This window comes from Schistocerca serialis, chromosome 8 (genome assembly GCF_023864345.2).
Source record: "Schistocerca serialis cubense isolate TAMUIC-IGC-003099 chromosome 8, iqSchSeri2.2, whole genome shotgun sequence".
Lineage (NCBI taxonomy): Eukaryota > Metazoa > Arthropoda > Insecta > Orthoptera > Acrididae > Schistocerca > Schistocerca serialis.
Window position 1 is genome coordinate 71,625,262 of NC_064645.1, and position 26,649 is coordinate 71,651,910.

At 44.1% G+C, this 26,649-nt stretch overlaps 1 protein-coding gene across 1 annotated transcript in view; it reads right to left on the reverse strand.

The window, feature by feature from the left end:
- The window catches only part of LOC126416693 (uncharacterized), a 1,289,338-nt gene that overhangs the window by 268,050 nt on the left and 994,639 nt on the right, over positions 1-26,649 (reverse strand). Inside the window, exon 4 of the mRNA XM_050084495.1 lies at positions 21,440-21,573. Coding sequence (XP_049940452.1) covers positions 21,440-21,573 — 134 coding nt within the window. The remainder of the gene's footprint in view (positions 1-21,439; positions 21,574-26,649) is intronic.

Genomic DNA, 26,649 nt, shown 5'->3' on the forward strand with positions numbered 1-26,649 from the left:
TAGAGAGAGAGAGAGAGAGAGAGAGAGAGAGAGAGAGAGAGATCAATGAATATATATATATATATATATATATATATATATATATATATATATATATATATATCGCGTGGACCATTGATCGTGACCGGGCCAAATATCTCACAAAATAAGAGCGTCAAACGAAAAAACTACAAAGAACGAAACGTGTCTAGCTTGACGGGGGAAACCAGATGACGCTATCAGTGGCCCGCTAGATGGCGCTGCCATAGGTCAAACGAATATCAACTGCGTTTTTTTTAAATAGGAACCACAGTTTTTTAATTGCATTTTCGTGCAGTACGTAAAGATATATGAATGTTTTAGTTGGACCACTTTTTCGCTTTGTGATAGATGGCACTGTAATAGTCACAAACATATGGCTGACAGTTTTAGACGAACAGTTGGTAACAGGTAGGTTTTTTAAATTAAAATACAGAACGTAGGTACGTTTTAACATTTTCTTTGTTCCAATGTGATACATGTACCTATGTGGACTTATCATTTCAGCGCAATAAATGCTCAAAATGATGTCCGTCAGCCTTAATGCATTTGGCAATAGGTGTAACGACATTCCCCTCAACAGCGAGTAGTTCGCCTTCCGTAATGATCGCACATGCATTGACAATGCGCTTACGCATGTTGTCAGGCGTTGTCGGTGGATCACGATAGCAAATATACTTCAACTTTCCCCACAGAAAAAATCCGAAGACGTCAGATCCGGCAAACATGCGGGCCATGGTATGGTGCTTTGATGACCAATACACCTGTCATGAAATATGCTATTCAATACTGCTTCAACCGCACGCAAGCTATGTGCCGGACATCCATCATGTTGGAAGTACATCGCCGTTCTGTCATGCAGTGAAATATCTTGTAATAACATCAGTCGAACATTACGTAGGAAATCAGCATATATTGCACCATTTGGACTGCCATCGATGAAATGGGGGCCAATTATCCTTCGTCCCATAATGCAGCACCGTACATTAACCCGCCAAGGTCGCTGGTGTTCACTTGTCGCAGCCATCGTGGATTTTCTTTTTCCCAATAGTGCATATTATGCCGGTTTACGTTACCGCTGTAGGTGAATGATGCTTCATCGCTAAATAGAACGCGTGCAAAAAAATCTGCCACCTTCCCGTAATTTCTCTTGTGCCCAGTGGCAGAACTGTACACGACGTTCAGAGTCGTCGCGATTCAATTCCTGATGCATAAATATATGGTGCAGGTGCAGTCGATGTTGATGTAGTATTCTCAACACCGACGGTTTTGAGATTCCCGATTCTCGCGCAGTTTGTCTGCTACTGATGTGCGGATTAGCCGCGACAGCAGCTAAAACACCTACTCAGGCATCATCATTTGTTGCAGGTCGTGGTTGCCGTTTCACGTCTGGCTGAACACTTCCTGTTTCCATAAATAACGTAACTTTCCGGCGAACGGTCTGGACACTTGGATGATGTCGTCCAGACTACCGAGCAGCATACATAGCACACGCCCGTTGGGCATTTTGATCACAATAGCCATACATCAAAACGATATCGACCCTTTTCGCAATTGGTAAACGGTCCGTTTTAACACGGGTAGTTTTTATCACGAAGCATATACCGTCCGCTCTGGCGGGATGTTACCTGATACCACATACTTATACGTTTGTGACTATTAGGGGGCCATCTATCGCAAAGCGAAAAAAGTGGTCCAGCTAAAACATTCATATTTCTTTACGTACTACACGAATATGTAATAAAAAACGAGGGTTCCAATATTAAAAAACGCAGTTGATATCCGTTTGACCGATGGCAGCGGCTTCTAGCGGGCCAACCATAGCGCCATCTGGTTTCCCCCTTCAAGCTAGACGAGTTTCGTTCTTTGTAGTTTTTTCGTTTGATGCTTATTTCGTGAGATATTTGGCCCGGTCACTATCAATGGACCACCCTGTATATATAACTTAAGAGATCCGCCTCCCCAGAATTGGTCTGATATTTTTAAAATCATTCAGTTAATGTACCACGAAAGACATGATAAGAACCTGTTTCCTTCATCGGATCGAGTTGTAAAATACGATCCCAGAATCGTGTGTCAGAGCCACTTTTGTCAGTATTCCTGGAGCAGCGAACACACACCGATCGCGTCGGGTGGTGCGCATGCAGTACAGCATATCCTGCGTGCTATGCGCCGTGCTGGCACGAGGTTTCTACTGAGACCCCATGTGCTCAGGTGAGTAGTGTGCGCCCGTAATATACACCGTGACGTTAACTGTTCGTGAGGCGTTAATTACCTCCGTAACTTAGGTGATCGCATGACGAACTGCCGGCAGCGAAACGTCGATGTGCTACTGCGTACGGAGTGGGACAGCCAGCTAACGGGACGTGACGTCACGTCCGTCTATCACTAATTGCTCTTCTCTCTCTATCGCTCTCTCGCTGTCGCTGTCTCTCTCTCTCTCTCTCTCTCTCTCTCTCTCTCTTCCTCCCTTCCTCTTGTCAACCTCGTAATGCCTTCTTTCCAAATGACGGCGGATATTAATTTTGCTTCGTTTCCTAAGAGTGTGGAAATAATGAATGAACAGATTCATGAGTAACCGGAACTCTTTGAAATAATCGTGTAAATGTACATTTCACTAAATGAATAGCATCTTCATCTAATTAAACTGCAAGTACAGCCTTTAGATCCGGATAACGTACCAGTTTCTTCACTGGAAAGTTTCAATAACTGTTTTTGATTAGTCTAGGATTTCGGATGCGTTAATATTATCTGAAAAATACTAATCGAAAAAGTATCCGAGAGATGTGAAACAAAATGAGTTTCAGTAGCTGGGAGTCCTATTTTATTATATAATATTTTCTTCTCATGAATATTTCCTGCCATTGTCAGCTTTATCGGAGGTCACCTCAGAATCTTGTTTGTTCTTCTTATCAGAATCTTGTTTGTTCATGTTATTCGAGAAATTTATTCTCCCAGATCGCATAAAAATACGTAATGATTACTAGTTTCACCGAAATTAAATGGCCACCTTCAGATCATACATATTACTATCATTTGTATTCTATTTTAAGGCAATTCGTTCATTAAATAATTGATTCTTAACGTGACTCTGGTGTATACTTAGAGAGACAGTTTCAGGGGTGTACCGTAGTAACGTTGAATGTGTTTTACTTAAGGAACCGTTCGGAATAGGGCATAGGTTTAAACTGATCTTATCCTCTGGATGAGCGCTACATCGTGTCTCATCCAAGAACACTGACCACTCCTCCTGGGACAGACAGTATAAGGTAGCTGTGCTTACATCGTCCACCGTTACACTCGCTAAAGCTTTATAGCCTGTAACAATAGATGTAGAACCTTCCGACCGTACTGTTGAAGTGATTATGCAAACCGAATTACTCGTAAAAAAACTCGGAGGTTGCTAAATAATCAGATAAAACGTGTGGATCGGAATGCGACCTCTGTCGCCGGCTCTACTCCGCTCATTACGGAAATCTGTGTTACAAAGAAACCATTTACACAGATGATATGCATCGGAACCGATACTAGTTGGACCGGAAGGCCAATTATTTTCATATTTCGTGCCTTGACGTCGTTAGGGCAGCCGAGTTTGACAACGTTCGCAGAGAGCTAATGAAAAACCGTCGCCACCAGCTGACGCCGCTGTACGCTGCAAATTAAAACGACCCGACCGTGGGCTGTAGCTCCGCCCGCCCGAGCTCCTCCCACCACCGGAATGTCACTCGCTTATTCAGTTTCTCCAGCTTTTCCCCTGATGACGCTAAACGTTGGAGATGCACGATTCCATTACTGGGTGGACTTTCACCAAGGATCCTCAGAACATGATGAACTATTGTGAATGCTTTTACTCGTTACGAATATCGGCTACGCAAATTGCCACACCGAAGGGGAAATTATAATGCACAAATAGGAAAGCAGACTGCAGAATTGTATGGCCATATTGGTTTTACTTACAGATGACGGCGATAAACATTTGAAAAGGTCTTAAAAATTGTTCAAATGGCTCTGAGCACTATGGGACATAACATCTGAGGTCATCAGTCCCCTAGAACTTAGAATTACTGAAACCTCACTAACCTAAGAATATCACACACATTCATGCCCGAGGAACGATTCGAACGTGCGACCGTAGCGGTTGTGCGGTTCCAGACTGAAGCGCCTAGATCCGCTCGGCCACACCGGCCGGCCAAAAGGTCTTACCGTCTGCACGAGATATTTAAAGAATCACTCCTCTCAAACCCATTAATTACCTCCCATTCTGGCAGAGGTTTTTAAATTTGGCTCAAACCTTCCTCTGAATGATGGAAAAGTGTTGCGCCCTGGGAGGTCACCCTCGCTCTAGGTCTGGATGACGCTTCAAACAGCAAGATCCCAACGCATACGAAAGAAGGCCAGAGCTCACAAGTTCGAGTGAGGTGTAAAACGGGTTAATGATGCCACATTAGCAGTAGAGTTAACCACAATTCTTCCCAATACAATGGTGCGCGTGTCCCAAGATGGAAAGGTCGTCAGGTCCACCCTTACACACATTTCATCCCTTATCGTGCCATCTCTGAGACGGAGGGCGAGGAAAACATTTCAGACAAACCGCCCCTCAGAATCGAGATGAAAATGCCTCATGTGGTGGGATAAAGTGGGTCAGTGACACCAAACCTTCTCTTGGAGATTCATTCACAAACTTTGCATCTACGTAAACGGCAGTTCGCATTGCGATGAGCAAGACGTCATCGTTCTTGACGACATTGGACACTACTGACGGACGATTCAACCCTTCAACAAGGACATCGTGGGCCTGCAACCCCGTTGAACGTAATCGCGCCCCTTTGGACTGCAGAGTGACTGCAAATTTTGCCCTGATGTACAGTGTGGGATCACTAACTACAGTTCAAAATCATTCGACGAAATCTGAACGTGACCCAAAGCAGTTTTTTCAGTTCTGTTTCACAGGGGATGTGCGACATCAAAACATGCGTGAGCGAAAACGCAAAAGGCCCTTCTAACACCCCACACAAGTGCAGCAACAACTTCGGTGCCACCTGCAAATTTTTGTTGGGCACTTTAAAAGAGTCCTACGCTGAGACAGCGATTCACTGATTGCTTAGTTGTCGTGCTACAGGCAACCATTTGGAAACACCTCAGCTGAAACACAAATCTCCAGGTGTCAGACAGTCAGATAGGTACCAAATACTGTATGACGATAGAGTATCAGCCAGAACTCCGATTCAGTTAGTAGTATGTGGTGTCATCCAGCAGAACGGGCGTAAACGTTAATTAAAAAACACGAGAACTATAGATCACAGGTAAAGCGTAACTGTGAGAAAGTAATAAGCATTAAAATTAAAGCAATACGTGCCCTCGGTCGCAAAAAAGAAGTCTTTAACCTAGGTTTCGGCACTGCTACGATTGCCTTGATCGGAAGTAAACACTCAAACTGTCATGTCACGTATAAAACTAAATACCAGGTGATAAAACTTAGTCACAAAATTTTTAAAACAGAAAACCTAGAAGGCAAGCCACTACGGGCTGCTCACACGTGTCGAGCTACGGTAGCATGAGTCTCATGCTACCGTAACTATAGGTTCAATTGTACTTTGTGAACGGTCTCTGAAAGCGCAGCCATGTTCAGAATCAGAACTTTAAGTAATACGCATTGGCTCCGTGAGGAAGCTGGTAGAGCGTTAGATCGTCGTACCGAGGGTCCTAGGTCTAAACCCCAATGATGGCAAATTTTTTGCTGTATTTTGCGTGAAAGTGTTATATGGGACTATTAATACTTCCGCAAGTGTGATACAATTGTTTTTATTTGTATTGGTCCGATTGTTCATGTTCATTATCTGGAACTACAAGTGCACTACCTGCTTCATCACGTGTGGTTTTTGTTCCGTCCCATGTCCCGCGGAACACCACACTTTTCTATAGGTTTGCCACTTTCAACTAACGAAGCGAAAGCAGACTGCCAAAAGAACATTGCTACAAACTCCTAAAGTCCTTTTATTTACCAGGAAAATGGTCTCCCATGTAACAGTTTCACTTGTAAACAGTTAAAAGTATTGTGATCAGTGGGGTTTTAGCGTGGGACCTCTGGTACGACGACCTCACACTGCACCAAATACCCCATGCGATATCTGCGAAACAGTTACTCACAGATACGCTTTCCCTCTGCTCCGTATTTCTGGTGTTACTTTTAATTACTATTTAAGCATGTTCTACTAGACGACAGCAGATAGCACTAACGAAATCGCTGTTTTGGTTGATGCTATATCTACACACAACGTTTCATACCGATCTGAGTGTCTGACATCTGGAGGTTTGGGTGTGAGTTGCTCTACGTCGCTGAACAAATGCCTGTTCGTTTCATGCGAAATCTACGGGGTGACTTCATTCAAGTACTTATATGATAATGAAATGTATGGAGAATGGAGAATAATACACACATCGTAACTAGTGGAGAATAATTTAAGCACAGTTAAAATTTGTGAATCGAATGGGTTTTGCACCACAAGCAAGTTGACAATGCTCCTAGTATTACGACTCATTGTCAGCAAAGTAACGATCTTGAAAGTTGGGGGTCAGTTTCACTCTATCCCAGTCTAGTAAGGTACGAGCAAGTTCCTCTGCTCTTTCATTTCCTTAATCTTCCGTAACAGCTCAAAGGAAACACTACATTGCACAAGCAATACTCACTAACACGAAACTAACGGAAGGTACCATAATATTGTGCTAGAGTTAATGATTGAATAGTGTGACCCACCTATTTTCACCAACACACATAACGCATTGCACGGAAGCGAAATAAACAAATATATCAAGTAAACGTGGTTTTGCTACTACTATGGTCGCCTTTCTTGTAACTTTATTGGTGTTAAAGATACCAACATCAGTACAATGTTTCTAAAAAGGACCAAATATTTTCTGTTCGGAAATTCACTTGTTCTCCTCGAGACCTGCTCAGCAGCGCACCATTAAGTTAAACATGATGAACACAACACAAAATTTACTTTGAATTCGCTGAACTAGCGCACAGTTCATGTGTCCTGGCTAATGTAACTTGTCCACTTGACGGTACACAAACGGGAACCCTAAAGAAATGCCGGCCGGTGTGGCCGAGCGGTTCTAGGCGCTTCAGTCTGGAACCGCGCGACCGCTAGGGTCGAAGGTTCGAATTCAGCCTCGGGCTTGAATGTGTGTGATGTCCTTAGGTTAGTTAGGTTTAAGTAGTTTTAAATTATAGGGGACTGGGGACCTCAGATGTTAAGTCCCATAGTGCTCAGAGCCATTTAAACCAAACCTAAAGAAATACACACCGGTCATTCAATCCGTCTTGTTCACTCGAAGGTTTGTTTGAGTACAATGAGTATCACAGAAAGGAAGACATAGGAGTACAAGGAAAAATTGAGAGCATCAGTTGCTGATATAAATACAGAAACAGCAATCAATCAGTTATTTGAAACATCCGTTTATTCCGTTAACTAGCTTTCGTTTCTTTTCAGGCTCATTCTCAGATGGGTTACATGGGAGTTACTTGTTTATTGCCACAGTGTAATGGCCGGTATTGGCTCTCTAACGAAATGATAGATAAATAGATTTTGATGTATCGCAATGAACAATGTTTACACAGCGAGTTTGATCGAAAAATGTACTCCGTTACTCACTACGACAGCATGGGTGTTTATGTAACAGCTCCACACGAGGCAACTTTCATTGTAATTGTCAGTTGCCCACAGATCATTCATTTTTCACTAACAAGGGAAAAACTCCACATCGCACCCCCACCCTCCGCAGATTTAGTGGTAAAATGGCCCAATCGATAGCTCGTCGAAAACAGAACACAGATCAAGCATGAAAACAAGAAGAAGGGGTACTGAATAAAGAAAGAACCAAAATAGAAGCAGCGAACTGTCCAAGCTCAAGATGTGCAACATCGAGCGAACAGCAAGAACCACGGCTTGTTGGCGGTGTGGTAATGGTGTTAGACCGCAAAGGAGAGGGTCCCTATTCAAACTTCCCCGTACCCCATTTTCTTTTTTTTTCAGAAATTTATGAATTATCTATGCGGTCACTGACATGTCTGCCCTCCTCCTGTAGTCTTGGGAATTGTTACGCTATACGTTGGTAATAGCATATTAGTCATATGATAGGAATATACTATCGTCGCAAGTAAATGTGATGAACAGCAGGCGTGATGTCTCATAGACCACTCACTGAAATGAAAACTACAAATAAACGGTTAGGTTAGGTTAGTGTTGTTTAACGTCCCGTCGACGACGAGGTCATTAGAGATGGAGCGCAAGCTCGGGTTGGGGAAGGATGGGGAGGGAAATCGGCCGTGCCCTTTCAAAGGAACCATCCCGGCATTTTCCTGAAACGATTTAGGGAAATAACGGAAAACCTAAATCATGATGAATGGAGACGAGATTGAACCGTCGTCCTCCCGAATGCGAGTCCAGTGTGCTAACCACTGCGCCACCTCGCTCGGTTACAAATAAACGGGTGTGAAATATGTTACAACGAAGGAATTCAAGAGTCAGAAGTTCCAAACCAGGACGCGAAATGCATAAAATGTGGTAATTGTGTAAGACGAATAGGAGGTACGAACGTCTGGAGGTCTCTTCGTTACACTTCGCTGTTGCAAACGGATGTTACATTACGATACAGACAGAAATTTGAATGCAGCGAACAGACAAATCAAAGAGCGGACGGACAGTTCAGAAGTTTGTCAGAAAAAAAGATAAATAAAAGAGGGGCATCAGGAAGACCTGAACTCAGACCTCCCTATTTGCAGTCCAACACTATGACCACATGATCACGACACACAGGCTTCAGAATCGCTCGATGCTGCACATGTTGACATTGAACCGTTCACTGTTTCTATTTTGCTTCTTTTTACCACAGTTGAGTACACTTTCTTCCTGTTTTCATGCTTAACATGTGCTCAGTTTTTGACTGGCTGTCCAGTGGGCCATCTTACCACTACATCTGAGTGGGATGTGATGGGGAGTTTCCGTTGTAGGTATGTAAATATATTCCGACTGCCATGATAAGTCGCCAGCGTCAGCATGTGCGGTACAGTTGGTGTATGTTGCCAAGATTTTCACTCAATGATGCAACATGGGTCGGAGACAGTTTATTAATTTCGTGTGCATATGACACAAGCGACGTATGGCCAAAAACTTTGATCTGAATATCGACGCCGAAAAATATGTTAATAATGTCAGGTGTCTTGTGAGTTGCGATAATCCAACAACTCCTGAGAACTTGCAGGAAAGTGCCGTTGTTGCTTGTAATCAACTCAGCAGGAACCGATGGGAGAAATGATGAACTCTTTCATCCAACGCTTTGACCATTATAGTCACCGTCTTACTGCGTCTGAATTTTCTACGTCTTGCTGTTCTCACAGTGCATTTCAGTACTGCGAAATGATATTAAACATCCAAGTTTCTGTTTCTCATTAAGCTGAAAGCTGTGATTACTTGAATACTGTGTACGCTTTTGAACAGGTTTTTAAGAGAGGAAATCGATAGCCGAAGAGAAAATATAAGGGGTGTTAAGGAACACATTCTGCTGCTCAGATCTTCGTACGTAAGATGACAGCCATGCCGGCTAACGTCCCAGTGGTAGGTAAAAAGTTGCTTGATACAGTTTTCATTTTGCATCTGGACAAAACAATACTATGTGCGATCAAGAGCAATAGGACACACCCTATACCAAAATGAGCAAAGCGGGAACTAATGAATAATGCACCTGTTACTTTGTAACAACGCGGTGTGTGAACACTTCGTATTTTCGAGAAACAGTCTAAGTGATGCTACAGCGTATTTAGTCAATTACTTGCGCATCGCCGGCCGGAGTGGACGTGTGTTTCTAGGCGCTGCAGTTTGGAGCCGGGCGACCGCTATGGTCGCAGATTCGAATCTTGCCTCAGGCATGGGTGTGTGTGAAGTCCTTAGGTTAGTTAGGTTTAATTAGTTCTAAGTTCTAGGCGACTGATGACCTCAGAAGTTAAGTGGCATAGTGCTCAGAGCTTTTACTATTACGACCTTTCTCCCCCTCCACCCTTTAACTTTACCTTTCGTACATGGTGCGTGGGAGGAGCAGCTGCCTGTCTGTCTGCAAACTACCGTACGAGCTTCATTTTCTTCTTTTTTTTTTTTTTTTTTGTTTGAGTTTCCTGTTGTGGTCAAGTGGGAGGAAGGAATATGCTGCAAGACTTTTCATACGACTACTATCAAGATCTTAACAGTACGTCTCTCCCCGATGCAGGACGTCACACTAGAAGCGACTGCAACAGAAGTTTGTTGTTGATGTCCGTAACAGGCTGGCACTTATCAAACGAAACCGTGACGAAAGAGCCATTCTTCAGTGAAACTTCTCTATCTTTTCTGTTACTCAGATGCAATTATCAGGAGCTCGTAATGAGGAAAACCTTCTTTCGTTGGATCTTTTCTGTTTCTTCTGCAGAGAAGTTAAAATAAAGCTGACCAGGAAAGTATTTCATGCGCTTTCATATAGGCAACTCAATTGACATCATCCGTGACCAGTGCGGATGACGTAGTTTGGTTTGCCCAAGTTATGGTGCAACTTACATCATTAATAACAAGTGCAGATGACGTACCCTGCGTTACCCAAGTTACGATGAAGAAAATATCAAATGTAACCAGTGCAGATGACGTACTCCGGGTTGCCCAACTTAAGGTGCAAGAAACATTTTCCAGTCCAGTTTTGTTTTACTCAGGCTCCATCTCTCAAGCAAATTTATCGTAATATCAAAGTACTTATGAGTTCTTAGGGCTCAGTAGGACATGAAATTAAGTTGATAATCAGACCCATCACCAAAGCAGCTATTGGAATTATTTAACTATCAGGTAATGTTGAACACTTATTATGCCGCTACGTCAGTTTAATATGAGTTGTAGCGCTTCTTTATATGAGCCTCTTCTAATGGGTAAATTTTAATGAGAATTAATCTTTCACTTTGAAATTGAGTCTGCTCTGTTCCTCGCAGCTTACAGTTGTGTGCCGGCTGTCAGAAGCAAATTTCATTGTCAAGACGTTTAAATTGTGCACAGATCAGTCGGTAAAACGCATTACGCCTCGAAAGACAAAGTTCCGGGTTCTACTCAAAATCCAGCGCTATCTTTTAATCTGGTAAGAAATTTCTAAATTTTAATCGTTTAGGTATGTTTACAACTAAATGTGCTTCTAACAGCCATGACACCATACTGCGTGTCGCTGACCATTTTGGCAGAAGGTCAGCAAGTGTTCTAAGAGAAGAGCAATTAGCGGTAGAAACGGATTCGCCTGCTTATCGAAGAACGCAAAGAGAAACACTGAATTGGAGGGAAAGACGGTTCAGCTCGGTGTTGCTTGTGAAGTGCCATTAAACGGGCGGGTGACACAGGTAAGGAGGCGTGAACGCAGCGCGCGCGGGGCACTTTCTCTCTAATTGGTTGGGGGTGGATGGCAGCGCGTGAGGCGACTGGAGCGTGGCTGGCAGTGGCGGAACCCCAACCTGCCCCCACCCCCCACCCCCTGTCAGGAAACAGGGCCTGGTGGAACCCGGTCACATGGGCTCTGTTAGCGTCCGCCGCTGCCTCTGGCATCATTCCTTTCAGGACAGACGACGCCGCCGCCTCTGGGCGCACGTAATGGCGCGGAACCGTCCCCAATGACGCGCTCTAAATGTGGACCCGGAGGCGGAAATAAACAGGACGCGAGGGCGGAGGAACACGAAACGAGGTGCTCCTCACGATACGACATTCTTCTCCCGGGGAATAAGCTAGTGTGCAGTGAAAGCTCCGAGTACCCGAAGGCCGTAATATTCGTTCGCCGTGGCGCCTCGATATTGCAAAGTATTACGTCTTAAGAGTAAATTGCTTCAGATACCAATGGGAAAAAATACTGAGTGTGTCATTTGATGGAAAGAAAATCGTAAAAAATTAAACAACGAGTCATCTGATAGGGTTGCATCTAAAAATGGAGCTTGAGGTGACTTGGGATTTCACTAGGTGAAGGTAACATATTTTCCTCATTCTTATCGTGACTCCAGTCGTTCCGACCCTGTGTTTCTTCCCTTCTTCGTAGGTTTCTCGGAGTTAGGGTATTGTGTAGAACGAATATCTTTTTTATGTTTTATCTCCCATGAAAAGTCTCAATTCATCGATTGTGATGATGGTTGAGCTCTGTGACCATGGGTTACAGACCTTGAAAAAATACTACAACCAAACGTTTTTTAAAATCTATATTTATTTCAAGACGCATCTCGGGTTTTCAAAAAGATGTTCAAATGTGTGTGAAATCTTATGCGACTTAACTGCTAAGGTCATCAGTCCCTAACCTTACACACTACTTAACCTAAATTATCCTAAGGACAAACACACACACCCATGCCCGAGGGAGGACTCGAACCTCCGCCGGGATCAGCCGCACAGTCCATGATTGCAGCGCCCCAGACCGCTCGGATAATCCCGCGCGGCTCGGATCTTCACACCAATTCAGTAAGCGTAATAGATTTAGATAGTGATCGGTACTACGATTTTATGGACTGCATTTTGAACGCTGTAGCTGCTCTGTGCAAAACAATAATTAACTTACTTGCCACGTTTACCGGGTCACATATTTACATTTTTTTTTTAAATTCTTTATTTCTTTTCATAATAGTTATACAATAATGACCCACCACCTTAATGATTAGTGGGTCCTACATTCCTAAATTTACAATAGCAGCTATACATTTTTCTTAACTTAACTACAGACAGTTCTACGATTTAACTAGGCAGACTACTTCTTAGTTTACTAGCTAGCATAATTTCTAGTTACTACTACTGGTTAATACTAACTGCCTGCAGCGTTACAATTGTGCCAGTTAATGATATAAACCTACTTGATGCCCTGCTCATAGAGCTAATCCCTATGAGCGAGCCCCTGGCACAGGGCAGGCAAGGGTTAAATTATCGCTGCAGGTTCCTAACTTAATATCCTATTCTAATTAACTACATCTACTTTCTAATCTATGTCATTATCGGTGCGTTGTCTTGATCAGGATTTGCCCCAGTCCCCCTGGTCCTGGTCGTGGCGGATTCCAACTATAAAGTCGACCTGTCCACGAACCGGCGGTATGGGATTGGGGCGGTGGTCGCATTCAGTGTTGTCTATTTACTTAATCATGAAGGTCTCTCAAAAAAGTTGTCAGAACTTTCTGTGATACCTCGTTTACCAATGTATTTAGTCTGTGAAATGTCTCCTCCTGTCTTAAAAGGTCATAGGTGTTTGTGCTAGGTAATTGTTGTCTCAATGTCCCGGCTACATCATCGAAAAGGGGGCACTCATAAACCACATGGTCAGGAGTACCCTCCAGTGCGCCACAGTCACACGCAGGCGTAGCCTTTTTCCCAAACCGACAAAGATATGTCGGATATGGGCCATGACCGGTGAGAAAGTGGAACAATCCCCGAGTTGGCTTAAAGTACTTCATTTTCAATCTTTCCCTTACATCTGGTAGGAACTGAAAGGTTCTTCTACCAGTTTCATCCGATTCCCATATTTCCTGCCATAGGCTTACCTCTCTTTCCCTAATCTCACCTTTGTCCCTGACTGGTGCTCCTATAATTTCTTCTACCTTGGTGATAACCCCCTTTTTTACCCAGTACCAAGCTGCCTGTTCCCTAATCTTTATATCTAGGGGACAGAGTCCCATTATGATTAACAGGGCTCCTCCTGGGGATGTTCTGTAAGCTCCCACGGACCTTAATATCATATTTCTTTGTACTCTCCTCACCGTCATAGCAGGCACCACCCTCGTGAGCCTGTGAGCCCAAACTCCTGAACCGTAACCCATTATTGACGTCAGTATACTATTGTGGTAGAGTTTAATTAATTGAGGCGGAAGGTGAAATCTCTTGTGTCCTATGGTAATCAGATTATTTAGTGATTGTAGTGCTTTCTGGGTCACGGTTTCTATGTGCTTTGCGAAATTCCACCTTTCATCGATGATGATTCCTAAGTATCGTGTCTCTCGTCTCCTAAGAACAGGTATACCGTCAATTCTCACAGTCGGGTTTCTTATTAATTGTCCTTTGAGTAATAAGTAAGTCGACTTGGTTGGTGAAATAGTCATTTAGGTCCTGTGGCACCATAGTTGCAGTATGTCTATTGCTCTCTGTATTTTCGGCTCTATGTCCTTGCGACTTCGGCCGCCAACCAGCAGGAGGAGGTCGTCGGCGTAAACTATCACCTCTAGCACATCTTCGCTCTGTTGTAAGCTTTCCAGAAGAGGCTCCATGTGGATGTCCCAAAAAAGGGGACCCAACACGGAGCCCTGGGGGCAACCTTTAGTGATAGTTTTCCGGACTTTCCCGCTAGGAGATGATAGCCATACCTCCCGGTCTTCACAATAGCTCCTCAGACACCCATATAGCAGCCCCGGGCACTCCTTCTCCCGTAGGCAGGAGAAGAGCGAAGGCCACCACAGGTTGTCAAAGGCGCCACTGATATCCACCATGATGCCAACAACATACTTACACGGGGCTGAGCCACAGACCTCGGCCGCTAGGGCGATTGCATCAGATGCCGATCGGCCCGGCCTAAAACCGAATTTCCTGTCGCTCACCCCGTGCAGCATGCGGTGAGCAGTCAATCTGTCCGCTAGTAGCTTTTCAAGTAGTTTGCCGAAGCCGTCCAGCAGGCAAATGGGCCTGTAGGATTTGGCCTCTGCAGGGTCCTTCTCGGGGCCCTTTTTAATGATCACCACGTTCGCAGTTTTCCATATTTTTGGGAATTTGCCTTGCCTAAGGCATGCATTGAGAGTATGTGTGAGTGGCGCAACTAACTGTGGGGTTAAGAACTGCACTACCTCCGCCACAATGCCGTCCGGCCCAGGGGCTTTTCCCTTCTTTAGGGACTTAATAAGAGCAGCAACTTCCTCTTCAGAGAAGGGGAGGACCGCCACGTCATTTTCATACCTATTAAGGTCTTCTTCGCGTAATTGACGCTGCTCTTCAGTGTCTTCATTTCAATCATCGTCAGGCAACAGCGACCGGAGGAGGACCTCGGCAGTTTCCTGCCAAGATTCCGTCATCCCGTCCCCGCACCCGAGCGTTGATATCATTGTTGGGGAACGAATTTTCTCCCTTACCAGTCTATATGACACACCCCAAGGATCGAGGGCCAGCTGACTGGTTACAAAATTTTCCCAACTTGTTGTTCTTGTCTTTTGTAGTTCCTTTTGAAAGTTCTCTTTTGCCTCCCGGTATAACTGCAGCCATCTTTGCTTTTCCCACCAGACGACACTGCGCTGGTAGTGCTTCCTCAGTCTCCTGACTGACTGACGTAGTTCTTGCAATTCGGCTGACCATGGTGCCGGTATGGCCGCCACGGCCCTTCTCCTGGTTGGTACGGCTACCTCAATCGCTCTTGTTACTGCGCGTACCAGTCCTTCTGCTCTGTCGTCCACATTCATGTCTTGTCCTTCGTCTCCTTCCGGTAATGGAGGGATTACATTTAATTGATGGGTTTACTTACTTCTGTAAGTTGAAAAACAAGGAGTTACAAGCTACAGAACATTGAATAAACGTTAATGTACAACTCGCGAAACGTGTTTTAATGATCCAACGCGCTGTGACAAAGAATCCCGTCAACGAATGGTAACGATAGTCGCAACGACATTTGTTGTCCCAGCTATGGGTTCATAGTACGATCCTTCAGGCTTTCGCAGCAGGTATATTCCAGTTATGCCTCTCGGGTCTGCTGGCGTACCATGTTTCAAGTCTCAGACAATGTTTCCCCGAGACAACTGCTCAACATCTTGAAGTGGTTGCTGCTGATTGCTGCTATTGATGTTCTCCACACTATAACGGTGTTCTTACGAACAGGGCTGTACCCAATTCTCGATGTCATTGAGAAAACTACAGGCATAAGTAAGGAAAAACATGGAAAGGGGATTAACGATCAAGAAGAAGAAGACATTGAAAGTTTTTCAGAATTACAGTGTAGTGCAAGCACCAGAGACACCAAAGGGCTTAAAAGAAAAGCTGAGCAGTGTGTATAGTGCCTGGAAAGAAGGAACATGAATAAAACAACTGTAATGGGCAAAATTAATCAGGAGCGTTCATCAGAGACAAGGGTATCTTGAGGAGTGCCCCCAGAAAGTGTGATAGGGCCGCTGTTATCTTCTGTATACGTAAATGACCTGGCGGACAGGATGGGCAGCGATCTGCGTTTGTTTGCTGAAGATTCTGTGGTGTATGGGAAGGTGTCGTTGTTGATTGACTATAGGCGGATACAAGGTGACTTAGACCATATTTCTAGGTGGTCCTAAATGCTGCTTCTAAACGTTGAAAAATGTAAGTAAATGCAGATGAGTGGGGAAAACCTTTAGCGTTCAGATACGCTATTAGCTGTGTGCTTCTTGACAGTCACATCGATTAAAGAACTAGGCGTGACGCTGCAGATCGATACGAAATGAAATGACCATGTGAGAGCTGTGATAAGGAAGTAGAATGATCGACTTCCGTTTATTGGGAGAAGTTTATGAAAGTGTTGTCCGTCTGCAAAGAAGACCACGAATAAGCTGCTAGTGCAACGTATTCATGAGTTATGCTAGAGTATTTGGGATCCAATCCAGGTCGGAATAAAGAAAGACACCAAGGCAGTTCAGAGGCAGGCTACTAGATTTGTTACCAGAAGATTTGATTAAACGCAAGTAATACAGAGATTCTTCGGGAACTCAAATGGGCCTCACTACAGGGAAAGTGACGTACTTTTCGAGCAGCACCAAGAGAAAATTAAGAAACCGGCATTTGAGGCTGAACACAGAACGATTCTGCTGATGCCAACGTATATGTAAGAAAGTGATCAGAGCTCGTACGGTGGCATACAGGTAATCGTTTTTCCATCGCTCTGTTTGCGAGTGGAACAAAAATTGAAATGACAATTAGTGGTACAGGGTGTAAGCGTATTGTCCGTCGCTGACACAGAAGACCGCAAACCTTCTTTCCTTCCCGTCTGGGCAAGCTGTGCAGTGACTAGAGTAGATGTAAAGCTTACTGGGGTTGGGTAAATGTTAGCTACAATGAAGTCGATAATTCGATTGTAATATTGGAATTTTAATTTCATATCCTCCCACAACTAACAAAATTTACAAAAAAAATAAAAAATAAAAAATGTGAATTTCTTTGTCCACCCATACACTTCTGAGAATGGCCCATTAACAGTTTGCAATTACGCGCATCTATTACCGGCAGCTGCTTTGAAAAATACTCGGCACCTCGCAAGGATAACTAGCAGATCAAGAATATTAGGCAAGTTGTTAGAAGTGGTTAAGCGTTGGTGAAAATCTCGCTTCTGAGCACACAGAGAGCTCCAACCGCAGAACTCTGCACGGAACACGCGTTGGTGCAGTGCTGCGATACAGACCGTATGTCTCCCTTCCAAGACGATGGCCAAGACGCCGTCTCCAAGATCGTACCGCTCGATGGCTGAAGGTGAAGTCCTCTCTCTCCACAATTCTCCCGTCACACATGCGTACGAAAACGCGGTGGAGGAATACCCCGTTTCGGCCAATGTCAAACGCTCTATCATCGCCGAAATCCCTGCAACGGCATTTCTGAGATCTAGCCAATGATCGAGTAGGTCATAACGCCCCTAGCCAAATTAAATTCCCGTCTTCCGCACGTGTTGCCCAGCACAGGTGGCTCCGAATGCCGGGCTATTCCCAAAAGCGCCGTATTGTCCCGCGTTTCCTGTGACCACTACCAGGCGCCCATGGCGACCCGGCGAACTACGGCCAGCTGCAGACGTTGTGTTCCACAATTCTCAATTTCCTACACTTTTCACCAACGCTTTAATTTACTGACTTAATCATGCTGACATGGAGGGAATACTTCTAGAGAATGCCTCATATTCATCGTAATTCAATAGTCATGATCTGATGCTCTTGCCAGTCCCTTTATTATTAATACTAATGTTGGTAAGCTAGCGTGTAAGTGCCCAAGTCCTGGCACCTTACAAGGGTACCCTTTGCCACCCACCATACGGTGGCTTGCCTAATATGTATGTTGACGTAGATGTAGAGGCAGTCAAAGTAATAGATTAAGTAATTATGGAAGCAAAATAGCTGACACTGGCGGAAACAAAGGATATAAAATGCAAGAGAAGCGTTTCTGAACAAGGAAAACTTGACATTGAATATAAATTTAAGTGCTGTGTGAGAATATTTGTCTGAAGTAAATCTTGAATGTCGAACATTAGATGGGTATTCCGTATGATTAATGCAAAGGTACCGAGTCGAGAAACTTAGGGTAAAGCTTGACTGAAAATGTGGCATGAAGGACTCGTCAAATTGATATTGGAGGATGAGTGTGTGTTTCCCTCTCTCTCTCTCTCTCTCTCTCTCTCTCTCTCCATCCCTGTTTCTCTTCCATGTGAACGTGTGTGTTTTGGACGAGCAAGGGGGGAGGGAGTCTGTGACAAAAATTGTGCAGGGGAATCCAGGATTGGGTGCAGTAAGCGTGCGGATGAAAGTTACACTAGTGCTCAGACGATGAGACGAGTAAGATGGGGTAGAGTGGACAACTGCACCGAGTGAGTCTTTGGCAGACGCAACTATAACAGCAACAACAGCAGCAGCGTTTGCAAGACGGCGAAATCGAGAACCTCTCTGGGCCGCCGCACTCAGCGCGATTCCCCGGACAACATATCAGTAGCGCGTACAGTCGGAATCTGAGCTCACCAGTGTTGTATTTAGGAGCACGTTATGTAGGCTCCGGCCTTGAGACTCAGCACCACAAAGAGGCACGCACCACGAAAAAGGGCCTGTGTTTTAAGTCCTATGGCGCTAGAAGTAATTATTTTAAGTGGGCTTACGCGGCTGTTTCAGACCACGGGTTGTGAATTGAATTGGCACTCACGTCTCAAACCAGGGGCTCCCTCATTTCATATTCGAAATGGCGTCCGTTCAGACACGTGGCTGTTCACATGGAAAAATTGCAAAGATTTTAAGAAGAACCATTTATGTAGTTTTTGACAGTTTGATTTTGTGGAAAGCCAATTTCTTCCAGATGTTATTTCATGGAAACCGGAAAACCCTTAAAGATTTTCAATTCTAGCCACCACTCGCGATTTCTTTAAGCTTGATGCTGATGAAACCATATGCAGGTAACTTCATATATTAACGAGTTATTGCTGGAAGCGAAGATCAATGTCACGTAACAAATAGCCTATTGAATACTTATACTGTAGCATGGTCATCCGATCACTAGGAGTGTTCTAATAAGAAATTCAAGATTCAAAGAAGCGGATGCCTTTCTTTTCTTTTTTGTCAACAGAATTACAACTTCCCCTGTCATTGTGGCGTAATACTCAGAACTACGACGACAGCCCTGCACGTAACTGGAGCCGATAGTGAATAATACAAAAGAAAAACAGATATATTGCTCTAATAAGATGCGTTTTATATTTTTCTGTGTACTACGTAATTAAGGATCGACCAAAAATGCAAAGTAATGGCTCTAGAAGAACTTAAGAGCAGAAACGCCAAAAGACGGTTCATAAAATTTTTTAAATTTCTTCAATTCATTATACACAGATCAAAAAAGTTTGGCATCACCTCGGTTCCGGAACCTATACAGAATAGAGATCAACATAAACATCATTTCCGCCCTTTTTATTGCTCATGAAAACCACACATTGCATGTTGTACCACCATACAGCGAGACCTTCAGAGGTGGTGGTCCAGATTGCTGTACAAACCGGTACCTAAAGCACATCCTCTTGCATTGATGCATTCCTGTGTTTTTCGTGGCATACTATCCGCAAATTCATCAAGGCACTGTTGGTCCAGATTGTCTCACTCCAGAACGGTGATTGGGCCGAAACCTGTCAGAGTGGTTGGTGGGTCTAGTCGCCCATAAACAGACATTTTCGGTCTATCCCAGGCATGTTAGATAGGGTTCATGTATGGAGAACATGTTGGCACTCTAGATGAACGATGTCGTTTTCCTGAAGGAAGCCATTCACAAGATTTGCATGATAGGGGCGCGAATTATCGTCCATGAAGACGAATGCCTCGCCAATATGCTGCCGGTATGGTTGCACTATCGGTCGGAGGATGGCATTCACGTATTGTACAGCAGTTGCGGCGCCATCCATGCCCACCAGCAGCGTACGTCGGCCCCACATAATGCCACCACAATACAGCAGGGAATCTCCACCTTGCTGCACTGGCTGGACAGTGTATGTAAGGCGTTCAGCCTGACCGAGCTGCATCCAAACACGACTATTGTCTGGTTGATGGCATATGCGACACTCATCCGTGAAGAGAACGTGATGTCAAACCTGAGCGGTCCATTCGGGATGTTGTTGGGCCCATCTATACAGCGCTGCATGGTGTCGTCGTTGCGAAGATGGACCTCGCCATGTCAAGATGCGCATATTTCAGCCTACTGCCCACAGTTTGAGTCGTAACACGGCGTCCTGTGGCTGTACGAAAAGCATGATTCAATATGGTGGCGTTGCTGTCAGGGTTCGTCCGAGCCATAATCCGTAGGTAGCGGTCATTCACTGCAGTAGTAGCCCTTGGGCAGCCTGAGCGAGGCATGTCATCAACAGTTCCTGTCTCTCTGTATCTCCGCCATGTCCGAACAACATCGCTTTGGTTCACTCCGAGACGCCTGGACACTCCCGTTGTTAAGAGCCCTTAGAGGTGCAAACTAACTGGAGTATTGATCCTCTAGGTATGGTTGAACTACAGACAACACGAGCCGTGGACCTCCTTCCTGGTGGAATGACTGGAACTGGTCGGCTGTCGGACCCCCTCCGTCTAATAGGCACTGCTCATGCGTGGTTTTTTACGTATTTTGTAAGATTTAGTGACATCTCTGAACAATCAAAGGGACAGTGTCTGTGATACAATATCCACAGTCAACGTTTATCTTCAGGAGTTCTGGCAACTGGGGTGATGCAAAACTTCTTTTGATGAGTGTGCGTTAAACTGTGTTTTAAAATTATGCACAGTTAAGTTATCAACCTTAACTGCCGCTCTATAAACTTTCAGGTCCATAGTTTCTCTAAATTAATTTCGTAATCACAGATTTAGGCGCTGATAAATCTTGAGGGTTGGATGGTCATGGTCCATGAAACGTTTATGTAGTCTATGTTTCGTCCAAAGCTGCAATGGACGTCTTCGGAGGGCTTTCAGCTTCCCTGAATTTCATGGGTCATCACCATTCAATCCTTAAGGTTGACCAGCAGCTAAGACTTCCCGTTGTGAATGCCTTTATCATATCACAGCCTTCCCTGGCAGGGCTCTCACCACACCACAGGTGAGGTCCATGGGTTCTGTTGACGGTAACACGGCCTTTCTAGAAACAACAGTGTCCGTTCATTACGAGCAGAGTGAATTAGGAGTGAGCAGAGATGGACTCACCGGCTCGTCGTTGATGTAGAAGGAGAGCTGCGCCGCCGGCCTGGACGGCGGCGCCGTGCAGTTGGCCCTCAGCAGGTCCCCCGGGTAGTAGCGCTCGCGCTCCGCCACCAGCGTGGGCGGACCCTCGGGCAGCGCTGCGGCAAGGAGAAGCACAAGCTGAGGGACCGAGCCGTATCACGAGCCGTGGGTGCTAGTCGGTGCACGGTGATGGTACACTGTCGTGTTTACCGAGGTCGGTCGTAACGATATGAACTCCTTCCTCGTAAGGTTGTTGTTGGCCACACACTGAGGTAGTAAATCAGCTCCTTGGGAAAGCCATTGGTCGCAGAAAGAGTACGAGAAGCGTCCAATAACTAATGTAACACATTTTATTTTCTCTGCCACTTTCGGTAGCTAAAATGCGAAATTTGTTGTGGAACAAACGGGATATTTCCGCTTCAGCCCTTATAGTTTCATGAACTTCCCATAGGTGGCGGCACTATACATAACCATAAAAATTACGTCTGTAACGGAGGGGCGTTCCAAGCAGTGAGCTTGTAATGTTATATGAGCCTCACTGCCCCTTTTTTCAAACTAATATGTGTCTGATTTTATTCTGAGAAGCTCAGTAGTGTATGTAAATACCGTAAATGTAAATTTGATTCAAAAAGTACTTGAAGTGAAGTGAAGCGCAGCTGGAGAGCAACAAATTCTTTAGCGCGCAATACCCGCAACGATAGTATTTGTGAATCTTTGAGAATGGACTCTAAAAAAAAGACAATTATTTTTTTTTAAAAAAAAAGAAGAACTGTTAATCTGTATGTTGTGGAAAGAGGAGGTGTTGCTAGGCCGTCGCTACGAACGTATTGTTACATTTAATGAAAATTGATATTTTAGGGATAAAACCGAGTAAAGTATGCGTAACAGTTGCCAAACGTGTATGTATACAAATGTTCTGGAAGCCAAGTATAGAAATATCTTGTTTTTGGAAAAGGAGGTTAACTTCGTTGTCGTCGCCGTCTATCAATCGACAGATTTGTAAGTGTACAAAGTTCACTAAAATACAGGAAAAGAAATGCATTCTCTATAGTTTTCAGTCAATAAGTAACAACCTCTCATAATTTCTTAATTATAGTAATTGGATTATGTTCTTGTACAATAGTATGGTGCTGAACGCCACTGACCAATTTTCATGTAGCAGGACGTGTAGTTTGGAGGAAGTTTGTGTGCTAAGTAATCTCCTTTCCTCACGAAAAGCCGATTGCTGTTTGACCTTACTTACTTACAACAGTGGTCCCTTAGGTATGGAAAGCTACGAAAACTTGGGCTCAAAGCCATCCGCAAAACGGCCAAGTAACTAACAGAGTCGTATTCTAAATCTTAAGGAACAATAACTTCCTCCAAATTGTGATACGACACCAACTGGTGTATAAGCTGATCATTCAAGGAGGCAGCAACCAAATTCAGGTACCAGTTACGACTTAAAGTAAAAATCTCAGTCAAAAATCAATCTCTCTCTCTCTCCTAACACAAATATAAACATTCATATTATAAAAAAAGTCATTTTATACATTGCGTTTCTTTTGGCGGAAAATCAGATCATCGCATATACTCATAGGCGCTTGCAGAATATCTACGGAGACCTGGCAGTGAATAAAATCACGGAGAATCTTTGGGCGAGGCGCCTGCCATCATCGAAACAAGGTCGCGGACACCTGTCCCACCTCCCACATGCCGGCCGGCGGCACAGAGCTGTGACTTCTGCAGTTTCGGAACGTGAGGACACTCTCATTCGAGGTGTGGCTCCACACCACGTCTCCTCCGAAGGGAAAATTCAGAGCTGCACCCTCAGTTGATACAGCCATGGTGGCGGTCTTCTGGGACTCTGAAGGGGTACAACGATCATCTCTCAAGTCTATGATACCCTCATGAAATTGAAGAAATGGTTTCAGCGTGTTAGTGCCTTAAAAATGCAAACGAACTTCTTCTTGTCCATGAAAGCACGAGGCCTCACACAAGTCTACGCACTCGAGAGGAGCTGAGGAAACTTCGGTGCGCTGTTCTTCCTCGTCCACCTTGCAGCCCAGATCTTTCACCTTCCATCTTTTTGTCGTAATGAAGGAAGCACTCTGCGGGAAGCCGTGCGTGGATGATGGGGAGGTTATTTAGAGTTTGGTTCTGACGTCGACCACCTGTGTGGTACCAAGCGGGCAAATAGGCCCTTCCTGTAAGGTGGTGTAGGCCCGTCAAAATGATCAGAGACTATGTTCAAAAATAGTGTTTAACAGCCAAAAGAGTGGAAAAGAATGTGGTGTATTGGATCCTGAACAAAACCAAGGTGCATTCACAGTAAAAGTCTTACATTACTCGTTAAACGCCCCTCTTACTGCAGTCTCTTACGAGTGCACAGTGATTTTCCATTGCTGAGGTAAGTTATCGCAGTGAAGTTGAGTCGCACAATCAGCTTCTCAGCTCGTGTATGTGGCAAGAATAATATACTGTAGAATGGAATAGAAAATGGGGGATCTGTTAAATATCTTCAGAAGAAATAAGGTATCCAAAGCGACATTTCAGATGTTGTGTTTAGTAATGGGAGCAAGATATAACAAAACTCAAGACACCTTCGTATAAACGAAGACCAAAAAAATGTCAAATAGGGAAAAAAATTTTGGGAATTTGATGTATTTTTGCTGTGGTAGGCTGAAAAACCACGGACAACATACTAAAAATCTTGACGTTTGAACTGACAGAGCGGGTTTAGGGGTGGGAGGCATTTCATGCCTAGCGTTCTCGCTTCCCGCGCCCGGGTTCCCGGGTTCGATTCCCGGTGGGGTCAGGGATTTTCTCTGCCTCGTGAGGACTGGGTATGTGTGCTGTCCTTATGTTAGTTAGGTTTAAGTAGTTCTAAGTTCTAGGGGACTGATGACCATAGATGGTAAGTCCCATAGTGCTCAGAGCCATTTGAACCATTTGATGACCACAATATTTCTCAGTATAGAATTAAACTGCATTACATCTGCCAAATTTTTTTTGTCTAACTTTGGTAGTTTCAAGTTTGCAGGGAATGAAAAAACACAGATGTTTAAAACTCAGTTTTAATGATATAAAGTTAATGTTTATTGTTTTATAAAGTGGGTTAACAATTGGTATTCAATAAGTGTACTACATCTAAGTTCAGTACAACTTTATGGAAGGATAAACTGTGTTCTACACCTGTGATGGACTGCAGTGTTGAGGGGTAGAGTGGTGGGGGCGGGGTAGTGGAGGGAATTCGTGTCAGGGAAGCCAGGTCACCGGCTTGTGGTTATGCACTTCCTACATTAGTAGACTTGTGAATTGTACAGCCAGCAGGCGAGTCCCAACTGTCCCAAGAACGAACTATAAATGTTTCACAAAGTTATGCCAATCCTTCCATAACTCGTCTTAAGGATTACTGGCGACCCCAGATCACGTAAGTAACAGATTGCCCCATCGCTTGGTCTAGCAGGCAACCCTTGTCAGGAAATGGCCACCAGGCGGCAACAGTGTCACACCCTTATTTGTGGCACCAGCCACTAGATGGCACACCGTTCTGTGAAATATGTGACAACATCGTCCGAACGCATGCAGCTTTCCACCATTTGGCATCTGTGAAGTACAGCTGTTTCTGACATACCGGTGGTAGTTGATCGAATTGTCATGCAGAGGGCCTGGGAGTATATCAACCGTGGAAGGAGTAGACGGACAAATCCTGAACTAAAAATGTTCAGATTTCCCGTCAAAGATAAAGAAAGGTTGCGGAAGTGGATTTTAAATTCAGATAAATCAATAAATTAGTTACGAGTAAGAATTAATAAGAAGCCCTATGCATTCGATACTATCTAAATTTGTTGATCTTATATTCTGATATAACGTGGTAGCCCTTCCTGTGCAAGATTCGTATCATACAATTTTTAAATGAAATCTTTGCTGCGATTTGGACTTTTTTTAAACTGTTTATTCACTTCACTATCGTAATTTTGGCTGTAGAGGCATTTTTGTGTGCAATGTGAAAACTGAAACCAAGATAAGATATGGATAACGAAATGCAAAGCATAGTGTTGTAACATTTGGTAAACAGTTTAAGAAGCATTACCTTACAAGACGTTTCCCTTGGTACTTGAAAATGGCCCTAGAGCTGAAATCGCAACAGTGAAATATATGACTGATAGCCGCCATCGGTCGCTCTAAATCTTGGTATATACTAGAGCGAACGAAATGAACGAGTGTAAAACCTCGTTTACACTGCTGCAAACGAGTATTCATAGATAATTCACCAATGTTCACTGCCAATCATTTAAACTTGTGAACAAGCGTTTATACTGGAATGAAGAGAGGAGAATAGAAGAGAACGAGCATAACATGCAAACTATAGACGCTGCCTATTTTAGTTTCTTTTTTTCTGTGCGCTAATAATCCTCACACAGCTTTCACTGAAAAACAACACTACTTATAGTTACAGGTCTGTGCGAGTGCGGATATCCCCAGTAATAACTGTGTTGCAGATTAAAGCGCACGTCTGTTGCGAATATTTGCGGGTTATCTTTAAACTGTACAAAGTAAATTTTTAACATAATTATGGTTTGCCATCTGTGGACCTTCAAAGTTGACACCGCCAAAATATGCTCGAAAAACACGCTTTCACTTGTATATTACCGCGTTTGCAGCCCCCTTTCAACAACAATCCGAAATTCATCGTTTTGTGCCACTCTTATATCATTTACGATAAGTTACATGGAAAGTAAAAGAATTTAAATTTGAAATGACTGTCACTGAAATATGTCCAGCCTTAATTCGCATCATACCCGAGTGCGGATTTTGAAAGCTTTCTAGTGTTAACCTGCATGTGGAGATCTTTTTTACCACCATCATCCGTATCAGAAGAGCTGTATAGCAAAGAGGAAATAGACGGCATGGAAGGCGAGTGTAAAACCCTTGCGACTGCAATACAGTCTGCATTTAAACAGTAACTCTCGAGAAATGTTTGTGTGTTACTTTTCATTTATTTCATTTCGCATATGATTGTGACAAATAAACTTGGTTTGTAGAATTGCAGGAGCTAATCTACATTCTTAGATTGAGAACTCGGGAAAAACCACAGCCGATCATGAGCTACAGTCAGCTGTGTGACGAATGCATTCCGCGCGCAGCGCTCTAGCCGAACGCAAATCAGCGTTATTCACGTCACCGAAGATACAGCGTTGCCAATTCTG